Raw genomic sequence first — 15,989 nt, 5'->3', positions numbered from 1 at the left:
ATTTGTACTTGATAGAAATTATTTTAGTGAACATCAAAATATTTAAAAGGGAAGCAACTTTTCATTTATCCCATGGTTAACATTTTTTTTTTAAAGAGAGAGAGAAGGGGGGGGGGGGTCTGTGATATTCAGCTTCATTTTCTATTGTTTGTTAAAAGTCTATGGTTCAAACCTTCGATCCCCATTCGTCTTGGTATTTCGTTCATCATCAGTGTATTCAGTGTATTGTTGATCTTGGACTGATCCAACAGTGCACGTTATTTATTTTAAAAACAAACTTCTACAAAGTCCATACAGATGTTGGTATTCTGTTATCATTCGACTGTTGTCTTCCAGTTTAGGACAATCAGCTTCAGGATATTTTCTTATTGGAAGCATTTAGTGGGTGTTGGGGGAGGAGAGATTGTGAGAGGACTAGGGCCAACAAAGGACTATAAAATGGTTTCATCAAAGTTTGTACAAATTACCTTTACAATGACAAACAATACGCAGTAAAACACAGTCATGCCTTATGAAATGAAGTCAGTGATAATTACAACTTCTTATCAATCTATCATTTCTAAAACATTCATGGTAAAGTCTATCCTTACATTAAAATCTCGACCATGTGTGTTGGTAATATTAGCATTGAAGCTTCTCCAATCGTTGCCCTGGTTTCCTGAGGCACTCCATAGGATAGTCTCCTGACCAATGTCTGTCTGAGTGTACACTGTTAGGTTGCCGCTGGTCCTACCGTACATGTGGTACCAAAACTGCAAACAATAGCCACTTGGTGAGTATGACACAGTTGGGGAGACTAATCTTGCTGTGTCACCAATTATCGTTCTTGAAGACTCCACGTAAACATAGTAGCCACCTGCAATATAAAATATCAATAAGTTGGAACATTTTGTGGCACATATGTGAGAGTAGCTAAATAAGACTCGTGTTTCTTATACTGTCCAGGACTCTCACCGACATTGTGGCAATAAAAGGTATTCCCTAGTAATCCAGCCAAAGATAAAGTAAAAACCCCATTTGGTTTTTCATCAGAGATATAGCATGAGGACATCAGTAAAAGGACAAAACTAATAAATATGTTCAGACTATGACATTGTCTGACTGACTTTGTAAAAACATTCCTATTAACAAGGCATCCACCTTATTGTTTTGGAAAAGTTAAGCATATTTAAAGCCACATAAATTCAAAAACAAAACATTTTTAAAATATTAAAATATATAAAATTGCAGATTTTGACTCCGAGCATTGGCTACTAAACAACTAGCCAACAACCAAAGTTTAGAAACTGAGTATTATCAGCATGGATATTTTATTTGGGTATGTAAACTGAATTGGAACCACAATTACTATAATACATATCACTTTTTTTTAAGCCCTGATTTAGGCACTTCCTAATTTATTAGTTGACATAACACAATCATTAACACAAACTATAGAGGACAATACACAGGAACTGTATTATCAAGGTTTTACAGTATGACGCTAGTTCTATGTGTAGAAAAAATGCTCAAATATAGTTTTACCTGGACTTAGTCTGTCAGATTCTGGTCCTGTATCAGACGTATCAGTTTCTCCCCTGTGTCTGGTCCAGTCCAGCATATCTCCTGGTGTTGGGGCATTGACCCAGCCACAAAAGTCCTCAGTAAAACTACAGTTAAAGTTCGGCAACTCTGATCAATGATAATTAAAAGAAATAAGTCTGTTACCGCCCTTATGAGTTCAAGTGATAAAAAATTGCTGATGTAAACTTAAAGACATGAAAACATTTTAAAAAGTAATACTATTTTCAAGTTAATTAAGTGATAAATCGCTTTGGATTTTGTGTAATAAAAGAAAAATTTAAGAAACAACAGTAAACAAAACATTTACCATGGCAGCGTCCAGTAGCAATTTCAATGCTGTCAATAGCGATATCCCCTCTGTAACCTGGCCCGACAGATGCCTCAAACGATACCTGTGATGATGGAGAATTATACTTTGAATGTCAATGTCTTTTGTCTTTTTTTTCTTCTCTACCTTCTCCATACAAGATGAAACAGGCTGGAGGACACGCACTAACCATAAGATATATCATATTCAATATTGTATAAAGATCCACCGATAGTGACAGGTCACTTTGAAAGAATGTCAGAGAACAGAGGAGCGAAAATTGTATATAAGCAAAAACCAAAAGGCAGGCGACCCAAAGGCAGATCCCCAATGCGATGGATTGATGATGTACATGCATATCTACAACACCTTGGGGTTAGGGTATGGAGACGAAAGGCCTAGGTGAGATCTGAATGGAGGGATGTGTTGAAGCAGGCCAGAGCCCTTCATGGGCTGTAGCGCCACTGGGATGGACGAATGGATCTTTTTCATCCTCCTATTAAGTTTCTACATAAATCTAAATTCCTCTCTCACTCCCTGAGACTCAGTTGTTAGATAAAGTAGGCCTAAGCAGTGTTTCAATATTGAGTGGCATTTTCTAATCGGTTGTCTTCGTTGAGCTCTATTATAATAGGCACGTGTTCGAAGAAAAGGGAGGGAATCAATATTGGTGATTCACCACATAGAAAAAAAAAAAACTTTAAAAAAAAAAAGCTTCTATTAATTGTATCCATTAGTTTGGATCAGCCAGAGTACAGTCAGACTAACAATAATAAATCGTATTTTTTTAAAAATTGTTTTTGTTTAGCGCAATTTCATGCTTTTAGAATTCCTAATGCGCTATGATCCTATCACTTGCCTGGACCAGTTTGGAAAAAAAGGGGGGGAGGGAGAGAAAGGGGTATCTGTGTAAATGTTACCATGATCGCTTTTTAAAGATATAAAAAAAACTTGTTTACTCAAGGCTCAAGCCTATTCAAGGGAACTAATTCAACTTCCAACCCAATCTGTCGAGTACGATTTTTTTCCCGATACCAAACAAATTAATTCATTATCAATAGTTAATTAACTAATTGGTTATTTTTTTAAAAATTAATTCTTGTTTTGTCAGGTACTAGAAATAATTGTGCAAAAATTCAACTTGATCCTTGATTGGGTGTTAGAGAAATAACGTATACAAACTTCGTAGCCTATCACATTGCTCGGTTAGTGTAGTAAGCTATAAGATTACATTGCTCATTTAAAGTATTTAACCTCCACATATAAGATTTCCTTGCTCGGTTAGTATGTATAACTTAAATACATAAGATTGCCTAGCTTGGTAAATGGATTGAACTAAATATCTCTTTTTAAAAATGACCTTACCTCGTGAGCCTCCTGAACTGAGTAGTCCACCTGTTGCACAAACCACTGGTTGCCTTTATTGCCCGAAGCAGCCCATAGAATGTGATCCACCCCAGAGATGATGTTGACCATCCGGACTGTGAGTGACCCGATGTGGTCACCAAACATGTGATAGTAAAATGTCAAACAGCGTCTTCCTTCACCCTGGTAATAAATAGTATATTGATAAGATCATATAGATAATATGAAGAAAAGAAAGTATATAGATAATAATTAATAAAAGGCAACTTTTCAACAAACTAGAGAGATAGGCTATTAAATAGGCTTATATATTTTTTAATGAAGATAATCTGAAAAAAATTATTAAGAACTAATTAAGCGATGTCAAAAATTCAAGATTAACAGGATGTTAGTAGGCATAGTAGGTGGGCATCAGTTTTCCCGCACTGGATTACAACTGCCTAGCAAGTGGCTTCCAAAGGAGAAGGAGAGATTGTATAATTGACACTTGACCACTTTTGAAACAGCTGCCAAAAGAAAGGTGTGGATGGTGACAATAGAACTTACATTGACATCCACTATATAACAGTTATTAACAGCATTGTGAAAATAATGTGTAGTTTACAGCTGGGTCTGCATAACCATGACTACTGCACTCGTTCTTAACTTTTTAAAGTTGATTCTAAACTAATTGTTTACTGTATCTTAAAATTGACATTTTTTTTAACTTACCCCTAGCACTGGGGTTCTCAGTTTAGCCTTGTTCCCCATCATTCTAGGTCTGGACGACTCTATGTACAGATACTTTCCTATTCAGTGTAAGGACATTTTATTAATTAAAAATGTTTGATTGGCATTCACAGAAACACACTTAAACATCATATACACAGTGACACTACGCGCAGAGATTCCATAGACCTTAAACACAAAAATACCAGATTCAGAGGCAAGATACAAAGGAGAACATGATAGAAACAATGACCATCTCATAGCTAGTCAAACAGCAAGGTATGTTTAACTTGGAACTAGCACGTATCTTTAGTGACTCTCCATACTTAAAAAAAAAAGTAAACTGACTAAACATTTGCTTTTATGTTAACTAATGCTTTTTTTTTGCAAGTCTAATTCTTTTGATACGTATTATCAAAGTTTGGTTTCGTGAGGTTGTTAATGCTGGAAATGGTAATGAATATAAACACTGCACTTACTATAAAATGCTTGCAATGGCATGCGTCTCAAATAGCCTCTGACAACTCCTGGCCTTCACGTGTGGCTCAGAAATTGGGTCCGGCGGAACTGTTATCACTAACAGGAGAAAGGGCTAAGACAAGTAACTAGCGCCTAAACCAGTATATATATATATAATATGCTTCTAGTAGGAAGCTGGCTATCCACCAAGGAGAAGAAAAACTCAGAATTCAAACCTATCCTGTCTTGCAACTATACCCAAATAAGAGAAAGGCTTCAGCATTCAACCCTGAGGAAAAATCAAGACCCGGCGACCTTTAACAGTTTGCAGTACTCAATACTCTCCACACTGGCAGCTGATCCAAAACTATATCACCACTTGTCGTTCCTTTGGACACATCAGTTGCATGGAGAAGGGGGGGGGGACTGCTACATGGGCGACATCGTTTTGATCATAGCTAATAATTGATATGAGATGATCTACAATCGCTTCGCGACAGAAAGAGAAAGGCTTTACATTGCTGTTAAATACCCTATTTACAATAAAGGCACCTACATTTTCTTACTTAAAAAAAAAACGAATTAAATTATGGGCAACCTTGGTCAACAAATTGCAATGAAACGGTTGGTATGTAGGTGTATCAAATGTTTCATAAGATAAAATTCAAATATTTGTAGAGAGTTGACTATGTTCTCTGATTCAGATGAATCCAGCACAAGTGTAAAACTACTGTCTCACATTGAAGACTAAAATTTTAAACTATAAATCTCGCTCGCTCTCTCTCTCTCTCTCTCTCTCTCTCTCTCTCTCTCTCTCTCTCTCTGTAATTAAATTTTTTTGGGGCATACATTTTTTTTTAAACCTTTCGATTTATAGGACAGATGATGTAAAGGTCATCTGTTTTCCAAGGGTTAACGAGTGAAGTGGCCAGCACAACGACCAACCACCCTTATTTTCCCTAAATAATGTCAGGTACCCATTAGAGTTGGCTGGACTCAATGCATCCTAAAAATCTCGAAATTCAAAATCCCAGTCTTCATCGAGATTCGAATTCGGGGCCCTCGTTTTTGGAAGCCAAGCGCTTCACCAGTCAGCAACACGCTCCCAATCTACATGTTTTTCTTTTAATTTATCATATTTAGAGTTATGCATAAATTGCTAAGATTTACCAGAATGTCGTACGGCCATCTAAATTTTTTTTTTATTGAGGTCATTTTAGCATAGTAGCTTAAATTATAGCTCAAAGACTCTCTCTCTCTCTCTCTCTCTCTCTCTTTTACAACACAGAAATCCAGTCATTTAAAAAAACAAACTTGGAATGTAATCAAAGCGTCCTTCACCTTTTCTCTCTCTCTCTCTCACTTCTGTCTTGCTCCTCATTGTAGGAAGTGAACTCAGAGATAGGCATATACATGGATAAGCGCCCTAAAATATTAGAACCCTTTTTATTTTCTATTCAGTGATTTACCATTCTGGCAATCTAGCGGATCACAATCAGGTCCTGTCTCTAGCGTACTGGTCTTGCCCATATTCAGCAGCCAGTCCATGTCATCTTGTCTATCTTGGAAGAACCCACACAAGCCAGAATCAAAGTTGCACTGAATGGCTTCTGATAAACCAACTGTAATGAAAAACATCCAAAGTTACAGTTGACTTTGTTTACTGTTTACTAAGGCTTACTATGCTAACAGATATAACAACCCGAGACAATCGACGACAGTCCAAAGCGCATCCAATAGACCAGTATTTCCCAAACTTTTTCCTTAACGGAACACTTCGCACATTCAGAGCATTTAGCAGAACCCTTTGCTTATTTTTTAGAGAGATTAATTCACGTGCTGACCTACTAGTTAATTATTCCAGTACTTTGTGGAACACCTACTCAGGCCACGCGGAACACTAGGGTTCCACGGAACAGTTTTGGAAAAAAAAAACTACAATAGACAATAGGTTCTAACAAGTGAGGTTAGTTATCAAAAGTCTTGAGGCTTTGCTGTTATAATCTCAATCAAATTTGTATTCTCATAATTTATAATGTACTTTTATCTGTGTGTGCGTTGAAGCACGCGCTTGAAAATGTTGCTGTACACCAGTGGTTCTCAACCTTTTTAGTACCGCGACCTCTTTTTGCAGTTGCCCACTATGCGGCGACCCCCAACCGTAAAATCTGTTTTTGTCTTGTTTGGGGGTGAGGTATAACATCAAAATCAATATGGCAATAACTGATAGGAATCGCCAAAGCTGTATGTTTAATCAAGAAACACTAAGTATTTCTGGTAATACCTAAATAGCGAATAAATGCGGTTTTTGTGAGTTGTATTTATTTACTTAACAATTGCCTGTTCATTCTATTCATGATTTTATACTTATGCGTCAGTTTAGAAAACATAATGACTGAACATGGTTAGCTCTAGGAATTGAGTCATACAGAGCTACAAAAATGTTGCGACAGTTTGTTGAAAAAGCCACAACGTCATTGCAAAGGTTGAGTTTGTTTCTGTTTCACTAGATCGTGAATTTTATATCAGTCTTTGCAAAAATCAGAACAAATGTGAACTTATGCATCAAATGTCCTTCTGTATTTAACAAGTTTTAAAAATACTATTTCGCAAAGATATGGTGGTGGAACTTTAACTCGTTGCTGTAGTTCAAATTCATCGTTAAAGAGCGCTTCAACCTGCCATTTTGTTTCCTTATTAAAAATGAAAAAAAAAGTTTTCGAACTTGACGTGAGCTCACTTGAAAGTGAAATAGCAGAATAGTTTTGGATTCATCAAATTCATTACAACGCTTTGAAAACAACAAAAAACTAGAATTCACAAAATTCAAAGGGCTAACATAGTTTGTTTTTAATTACTTCTTGTTATTCTAGTTGAAATGACTAATATTTGTCGTTGGATTATATAGTAAGCTCCGATGACTTTTGGGTGAATTACCAAAAGTTGAATCCAAACCAACAATCAAGCCAACTTGGAGCAGCATCTTTGCAGACATTACAAATACTTTTCAACGAGATTTTATTTTTTATAATAATAATAATTTAGCAGATCTTGTGCTTTAATGTTGTTTCAACAGTTTTGCAAAGAAAGAAACTCGTCTTTAAAATCACCATTATTTCTGTATGATATTTTTTTGATAGTCTTAGGCGATCCCTGGAATCGATCCCCAAGGGGGTTGCGACCCACATGTGGAGAACCCCTGCTGTAAACAGTGTTAGCCAATGAAGAGAGATGTAACATTAAGTTACTAAACTTAATTTATAATTTACTTGTATCTGTGTGTACGTTGAAGCTACTAAAGTTACTAAACAATAATCATTAGGCCTACTTTAACAAATCTAGATCAATGTTGTTTTTTTATTAAAAATCTCCATCCCAAGTGAACCAAAAAATTGGTCTGTAAAATATCCATTCCATGCTAACGGGTTTACATTCAGCCTTCAATTAAAGTTTAAGTTGTTTTGTTTTTTTAAAGACGGTTGAAATGGAAATACTTCACAATTTAACGGAGAAAGCGAAACACAAAATTTCACAAATAAAATTGTAGGCTCAAGGCGCTTAAATATTATTTTCTTATAAATTACGCTTTTATCTTCTTATCTTAATCTCTTAGAAATTAAAAATGTTCCTTCAAATTAGTTACATTCTAGTATGGAGGACTATAAATGTAATGGGCTAAAATGGGAAACAGAACAGTATTACTTTTGTTTTAACAAATTATAATTCTTTTTTTTAAATTTCCATCTAGCGGTCTGAAACATAAGTGAAAGGTCATTCATTTCTCCACCAACCAGACTACTCCGTTATAAAGTGTACGAAAAAGAAGTATACTGAAGCAGATAATGTTTTACCAAAAATTAGCACGTAACCAAATATTTTCCACTAATCAATTAAAAAAAAAAATTTAAGTGGAATTCTTGCACGCACTAATTTGATAAGACAGCATTATGAAGCAAGAAATTTATTTTTGCATAAAATCTTAGCTTTTAAAAAGCTTTCCAAGGTATTTAATGTAATTGTCTAAACAATATACAGGACCATCATTTACTGACTCACCTATCAATAATTGTCCCACTTGCCGTGAACAAAAATATACGAAAATGTATCTTGTAATTACTTGCCCGAGGTATAGAACAACAAAGCTATTGTCACGATCGAAACCGCAGAGGTTGAATTTAATGGAAACGATTTTTCAAACTCAATTTCAACACAATATGTTGTTTTTTTTTAAAGCAGAACTATCGAAAAGTACAAGATTAAAATTTCTTCCGTGTTTGGGGATTATTTCAACTCTTTTTGTGCGTAAATTTCAAGAGCGCTCATTGGCGCGAAACTTGCTTGAGTAGACATTGCATAAAACAATCCATTTTGATATTTAACTTTTTTAAATGGACGCAATGAGAAAAAAGTCAGAGATTGTACGCAGTACTCACTTTTTTTGTTGTTTAGGAGGAGCGGATAATTAAAAGTGATATTAGAATTCACGGGCCAAAAGCATGTGTGTGTGTGTGTGTTGCTCGGGGGGGGGGGCGTTATAAAGCGGGTCGTTCTAAATCAAGTCAAAAGTCTATGTCAGAGAAAATACGTTGCACAGGATAAAATAAAACAAAATTTAGGTTCCAGAGAGAAGAAAAGAGAGAGGGAGAAGGAAGAAAAAAGAAAGAAAGAGAGAGCAGGAAAGGGATGAGGGGGGGGGGGTCATTTCATTTTAACATACAATAATTCACGTCCAAAAGTATGTTTGGGGAAATTTTTAAAATGTGGTTTGGTTTATTAGAGGTTACAAAAACTGGAATGTTACGGTCCTAACTAGCAATATAAAGTGTGAGAACAAAACAACGATGTGTAATGCTAATTTAAGTATAATACGGCTTGCACTTACCAACAATGACAAAGAATTATAAATATTATCACATTTTGAAAGGCTACAGATTGAAATTAACCTCTAATTGAATTGGACTTTTAAATTTAAAAAAAAAAAATCAAATTTATTTGAAAAAAAAGGTAAAAAACAACAACAAAAATTCATATTAGAAATGTTTGAGGCAGACTGTTGTTGCTTTTCAAAGATATTAGTAGACATTTGTAACGTATTGATTTTGTGTGCAGTTAACGTGCCTATGAAATGATATAAATAAAATGCTTGAAAATATTAAACTTCTCATCCAAAGAGCTCGTGTAAAACACGTTTGAAGATGAGAGTAGTTCGTCTAAAAAAGTTTTTTTCTGTAAGTTTGTAATTAAAAAGTAAACTTGCTCTAAAAGAACTGATATTATGTCATTGTTTGATTAAGAGCTGGTTATTACACCATGTTGGACTCACCCAGACACAAGGCGTACAATGTAACCAAGCGTAGCCACATGGTTGTCTAATGTTGGTGTTCTCAGAGTCAGAAGGTAAACAATACGGATAGACTTTCAGTGTTTTGAGAGTGCTGAGCGTACCGTCACTAAATGAAGTGCTTGTCACTATACTATTTTACTACGTGAGTACTACTGGACACCGAAACGGCGCTTACATGTTCTAGCGCGCACACATACACACAAAAAACGAGATTGTGAAACTGCCCACGTGGTATCTTGTCTTGTCTTGAACTACTTCAACTTTTAGGATTAAACAAACAAGTTGAGAACTAGTCGATTACCAAACAAAATGTCTAGGATGACATGTGAGTTACTAAACCACACAAGCCAGGGCAATTGCTTCGATTTAAAAAAAATAATTTTAGGTATATCTCTCAGACCTTTAAGATAATGTAAAGGTTATTTATGTTTGTCGCCCACGGCTTAAGAGGTTGTCATGTGGCCTGCAAAATGACCACCCGACTTTACTTTCCCAAACTAATGTCAGGTACACAAAAGAGTTAGGTAGACTCAGTGACGAACTAAAAATCCCGAAATTCAAAATCCCAGCCTTCCACGGGATTCGAACCTGAGACAACTCGTTTCGGAAACGTTTAACCACTCGGCCACAACACCCCGAGCTGAATGAAAATACAGAAATATAACAGATTGTTAAACAAAATCATACAATTATAAGCCTTAAGAAGCATAACAGATTGTCATACAAATCATACAATTAGAATCCTTAAGAAATAGAACAGATTGTCATACAAATCATACAATTAGAATCCTTAAGAAATAGAACAGATTGTCATACAAATTATACAATTAGAAGCCTTAAGAAATATAACAGATTGTTATACAAATCATACAATTAGAAGCCTTAAGAAAAATAGAACAGATTGTCATACAAATCATACAATTAGAATCCTTAAGAAATAGAACAGATTGTCATACAAATTATACAATTAGAAGCCTTAAGAAATATAACAGATTGTTATACAAATCATACAATTAGAAGCCTTAAGAAAAATAGAACAGATTGTCATACAAATCATACAATTAGAAGCCTTAAGAAATAGAACAGATTGTCATACAAATCATACAATTAGAAGCCTTAAGAAATTGAACAGATTGTCATACAAATCATACAATTAGAAGCCTTCAGAAACCAATCTCTTAAATCACAATTCAAGTCCATGAAAGTTAAAATTGTCATTACACTGAATATCTCATCACAAACTGATTTTATAGGAATTGCTGGCAATTAGAAAATCTGGAACAAAAAAAAGCAGACACATTGCCCAAACCAGAAATGGTGATGAAATATCAGAAAGTAACAAAACAAAGAAGACATTTAGTCCAAAGTACAACAACCAAATATGGTTATGCAAACTGTTGACTGCAAAATTGTCCCTCTCCGATCAATCAGAATTAGGTTACACGTGGAAGATGAGCAACAGAATGCTCTACACCAGGGGTGGGCAAATTACGGCCCGCGGGCCACATGCGGCCCGCGGGCCACATGCGGCCCGCCGAAGTGTTTTATGTGGCCCGCCGACGCCTTTAGAAATCAGGTATTCCCACACAATACACATATAAAAATGTAAATATATATTTAAATAAATAATTGTAAATATCTATAAATCTAGAAATTATTGAAACTTTTGTATCTTATCACTTATCATGAAGAGGCTAAATAAACATTGTCTTTAAACGTCATTCTAAAAAGTTTAAAGTAAACGAAGATTATTCTTAATGGCAATATTTCGAAACATTCAGTCAAAGACAACACAAGCCAGTATTTATTCAATTCTATCAAAAACTGTGTTGAAAGTGTTGGGTCGGCTTGTACAAGATGGCAAGTGTATCAACTAATGGAGCTCGTGTTTTGACTAAGAAAAACAGGCTTTTTAATAAAATAAAGCATTGAATATCAAATATATTGTTGGAATTGATTTCTCAATGATCTTAATATTGGCACAGGGCCAGCCTTAGGCATAGACAAAGTGCTTAGGGTCACCAATTGGTGAGGGCCTTGCATGTACTACTGTTTTATTATTTTAGAGAAGAAATAGCGAAACTTGTCATCAATGTTATTGTTGAAGTACAATGTGTTTTTTATAAATTTTACTGTTGTCGCTGTTTTTGTTAAATTTTATTTGAGGCCAACTAATTCACTTTGCCAAGGGCCTCCAATTATCTGCCGGCCTTGACTGGCAGTTCCGAGAAGTACTTGAAGATTTAGAACAAAACATTCCGATGTTCGGTTACACAGTAGTATCCGCTGGCCTAGAAGAATATGGAATCTCAAGGAAGAAATAGTTAGGTTCATTGAAGGACATTGACTGTGACTTTGTTACTAATATTTCTAATGAAGAGTGGAAGACTTTGTGTTTGTTTGCTTTTTCATTGGAGACATTGCAATGTTTTGTTTACAAATGAAATCTTTTCAAACAAAGTTATTCCACTTCTTGAGGCAGCGAGTGAAATCAGGTTTTATCATTTTCCTTAGCTGAAAGGTGAAACTATTTCTAGTGAAATTGATGAAATTACAATAGGCCTACTTATTTGGATTCCTTGATTGTGGAATTTGAAAGCAAATTTTAAGTCGTCAGGAACTTGGAACTAGTTTTCTATACCCTCAGCTCACCATTTAATGCAGAAGCTGATTTAGCTCCAGATGACATATCTCCACGTAAATTATGATCTGAAAGAGTAAATCCAGTGAGTTCTTCCATAGAAGTTTCATGACTGTCAGAAGCTCCCATACTTAAGAAAACTTTGCTGCGAAGCTGTCACATTATTCGGAACCTAATTCATCTGTAAACACGCTTTATTTCGTTTGTTTGAAAATTATGAAGTGTTAGAACAGGTCGATTTTCACTGACTGTGATTTGACAGCAGTCGCAAGAACAAATCAACTAGTAAGCTAGTTCTACAGTTACAGAACATTATGCACGGATGTAAACAGTGAAATGCTTCACATTAAGTACAACTGTACATTAGTGGTGAAATGTTGTGATGTAAAAAGACAATAACAAATTATTTTTTTTTTCGTAAAATTAGTTCAAGAAATTGCTAACTGTTGTAATTCCTCAATTGGGAGTATTAAAAAAAAGCGGCCCGCCAGTCCCCAAATTTTTTTAATGCGGCCCTCGGTAGAAAAAGGTTGCCCACCCCTGCTCTACACATACCTACATGCCTTAGCGAGTAGGCCTAATGTAAATGTTATCACAGATTTTGTTGTATTTTCTTCACTGAGATCATGCTACTTGTCTGGAAAACGAACTCTTTTGACTATGCTTGTATTATAAACTACTAGAACTAGATTTATTTTTTGATTAAAAAAATAAAGAACGTTTTCTTTTTTAAAAATCTGGTTCAGAATGAGAGAGAGAGAAAATAAATCTATCATTGAACATGAAAAGAAAAACAAAACAAAAAAACAAAACAAAGAAAAACGTAAAAAATACTTTTACAAAATAAGCTTCAATGAAGCGTAGTTGTATCAGTTCGGATCAGTTGTGTCATTCATTGTGTACTAGATCTAGACGAATAATCTACATCTGTGCTATTAAACAATATCTTGCTTTTACCTTTCTCACTGAATACGCTCTGATCCTATCACTTGTCTGGACCAGTTGGGAGGGGAGTAGGGAGAGTAGAAAAGGGGGGGGGGTATCTGTGTGATTGCTTTTCAAAGCATTTATTAAAAGATAAGGTGAACGACCTGAATTTGAACTCGAGGGATAAAGCCTCCCCAAGTCAATAATCTAACCACTGTGCCTGCAAAATGTTTATGAAAATAGAAAGTTTATTACTTATGGTTAGATTCAAATTTTTCTCTTACAAAGTATAAAGGGAACTAATTCAACTTTACTGCCTTATCAGTCAAGTAAAAATTTCTTACCTTGTTCGATACCAAAATAAATAACTAATTACCAATAGTTAATTAACTACTGGGTTAAATTTTTTTTTATTGATTCTTGTTTTTTTTTTTTTGTTTGTTTTTTTCAGGTAAAAGAAATAGTTGTGCAAAATTTCAGTTTGATCCGAGATTGGGTGTGGGAGAAATAACGTGAACAGACGTTTTACCACACAGAGTGACTTGATATAAACTTTGTAAAAAATGTACTGTTTAAAGATGTCGGCTTTGAAGAATGGAGATAAATGGATAGTGGTGCCATTAGACACGTCAAAACCTCGCAGTCTGGCATTTTCTTTGGTTCCGAAACCGTCTCCAAGAATTACACTCGACAAAAAGTTGTTTTTTTTAATGTTTCATTTCAACGTTACCGTCAGAGATTTTCCTTTTAGAGTTTTAGGCTTTCAATTTGTAAATTATCTCGAAGAATGGGATCCTTTAGAAGTCAACTTAGTCCGGAGACGTTTTGGAAAATATAGTTTATCAATGGTTGTTTCAGGGCCGGATTTAGTGGAAGGTAGGCGTAGCTTCTGCCCAGGCGCCTTCACAAGAAAGGGGCACCCACAAGCGAAACAAAATTATGTTTTGTAGGGTAGGAAAATGTTTGATGTTGTTTTGTTGTACTTTGTTTTTCGCATTTTTACCGACAATACTTTAAATCTTACAGTTGGCAACACTGTCGTAGTTAAAAAAAAAACAATGTCCACTTATAGTCTGCTTGTAGCATACTCCGGATTTCCTACATTAAGTAATCCTAAAATAATTTTTTTGGTACTAAAATATGCATATTAATTTATTTTTTGTCAAATGAAGAAAGATGTCAATTGAATTTAAAACTGCTCTCTTTCTTTTATAATATGGCGTTCTTTTAGATATTAGTTTTTTTATTCAGTGGATTTTTGAAGCTTTAGGCCTAGAAAAAGTGTAGGGGCCTCCACAAAAAAATCTGTCCACATACTTAAATCCGGTCCTGGGTTGTTTGCTGGTCCGTAAGGTATGGAGTTTTCATCACTACCTAGTCCGGATATGTTTAAAATGTTTCATCACATAACATTTCAGTCACATACTAATGATACAGATACCTCATTTGTTTAGCTTTCGTTAAATAAATTATCAGTCATGTGGAAATGGAGGAAAGTAATTTTAATTGTAAGTGTCCAGTCAACATGTCAAAATGTTTGAATAAAGGAAACATAAAATACAAGAAATCATAAACCTTGTGGAAGTTTGTTACAACAAATACTTTTACAATGATCTAGACATTCAACTAGAGACAGCGGGTACGTGAGACTCAACTGAGGCTGACATCGATTAGATCAGCATTTCTTAGATGGCCGGTTGCTAACAGGTACAGAACCATGTCAACACAAGTGTCGAGTCACAAATAAAGTCTCTCTTTCTCTATCTCTCTCTCTCTTTCTTTCTCTCTCTCTTTCTCTCTCTCGCTCTTTCTCTCTCTCTCTCTCTCTCTCTCTCTCTCTCTCGTTGAAATTTATAATTTGTATCGCTTAATCTTCAAAATTCAAAAAGCATGGATGCCAATTGTGTGTATTTCTTGATTAAACATCAATATTATGGAACTACATCCTCAAAAGCAAACGGTATTAAGTTAATTATAAATTTTAATGATACTCTAGATTTGTTTTTAAAGAAAAAGGTTGTAGGATTGTAGGTGCTATAAACTAGCAAAAAGTTTCCGATTCAGTAGGATTTCAGCTTACCTTTTTTAATTGTTTCCAATTTCAATAAAGACATACATGTATGAAACCAATTTTTTCTTCTTAAAAGCTTATATCAATTCAGTGTCTGTCTTACTGGTAAAAAGTTTGACACGTTTTTTTTCTTCCCCAGCCATTCTCGGATCAAGTTGAAACTTTACACAATTATTTATTGGCATAGACAAGACATGAATCAATAAAAAAATATACAATTAGTCAATTAATTACTGGTTATTAACTATTTTGTTTGACACCAACAAGAAAAATTAATCCTTAAGTATTCACATAAACGGCTAAATATGTAGGGTTTAGTATCCCAAGAATCCCTTTATTTCTTCAACACCAGGTGTCGAATCAATTTGAAAATGTAAGAAATTATTTATTTTACCTAACAAAACACGAATCAATAAAAAAAATTAACATAGCAGTCAATTAATTGTTGATAATTATTTTCAATATTGGATAAGGGAAATAACTTCTACATTATTGATATATATAGTTGTAAGTGTGTACTCATTTCTCTTAGATAAGCTTTGTTTTTAAAAAAAGGATTTTAAAAAACATTAACATTTGGAGTTCATGACAAGCGTCCTTTGTA

At 34.8% G+C, this 15,989-nt stretch overlaps 1 protein-coding gene across 4 annotated transcripts in view; it reads right to left on the bottom strand.

Annotated features, from left to right (window-relative positions):
* Positions 1–15,989, bottom strand: part of LOC106054441 (MAM and LDL-receptor class A domain-containing protein 1-like) — a 54,735-nt gene that overhangs the window by 2,592 nt on the left and 36,154 nt on the right. For all 4 annotated transcript variants that reach the window (XM_056020577.1, XM_056020580.1, XM_056020578.1 and 1 more), the window contains 6 exons: positions 5,872–6,024; positions 3,947–4,023; positions 3,236–3,418; positions 1,871–1,955; positions 1,525–1,671; positions 591–856 (listed from right to left, as the gene is read on the bottom strand). In XM_056020577.1, the coding sequence (XP_055876552.1) occupies positions 591–856; positions 1,525–1,671; positions 1,871–1,955; positions 3,236–3,418; positions 3,947–4,023; positions 5,872–6,024 (911 nt within the window). The remainder of the gene's footprint in view (positions 1–590; positions 857–1,524; positions 1,672–1,870; positions 1,956–3,235; positions 3,419–3,946; positions 4,024–5,871; positions 6,025–15,989) is intronic.

Source organism: Biomphalaria glabrata, chromosome 2, assembly GCF_947242115.1.
Source record: "Biomphalaria glabrata chromosome 2, xgBioGlab47.1, whole genome shotgun sequence".
In the NCBI taxonomy this organism is placed as follows: domain Eukaryota; kingdom Metazoa; phylum Mollusca; class Gastropoda; family Planorbidae; genus Biomphalaria; species Biomphalaria glabrata.
This window is presented reverse-complemented; position numbering and strand designations above follow the sequence as displayed.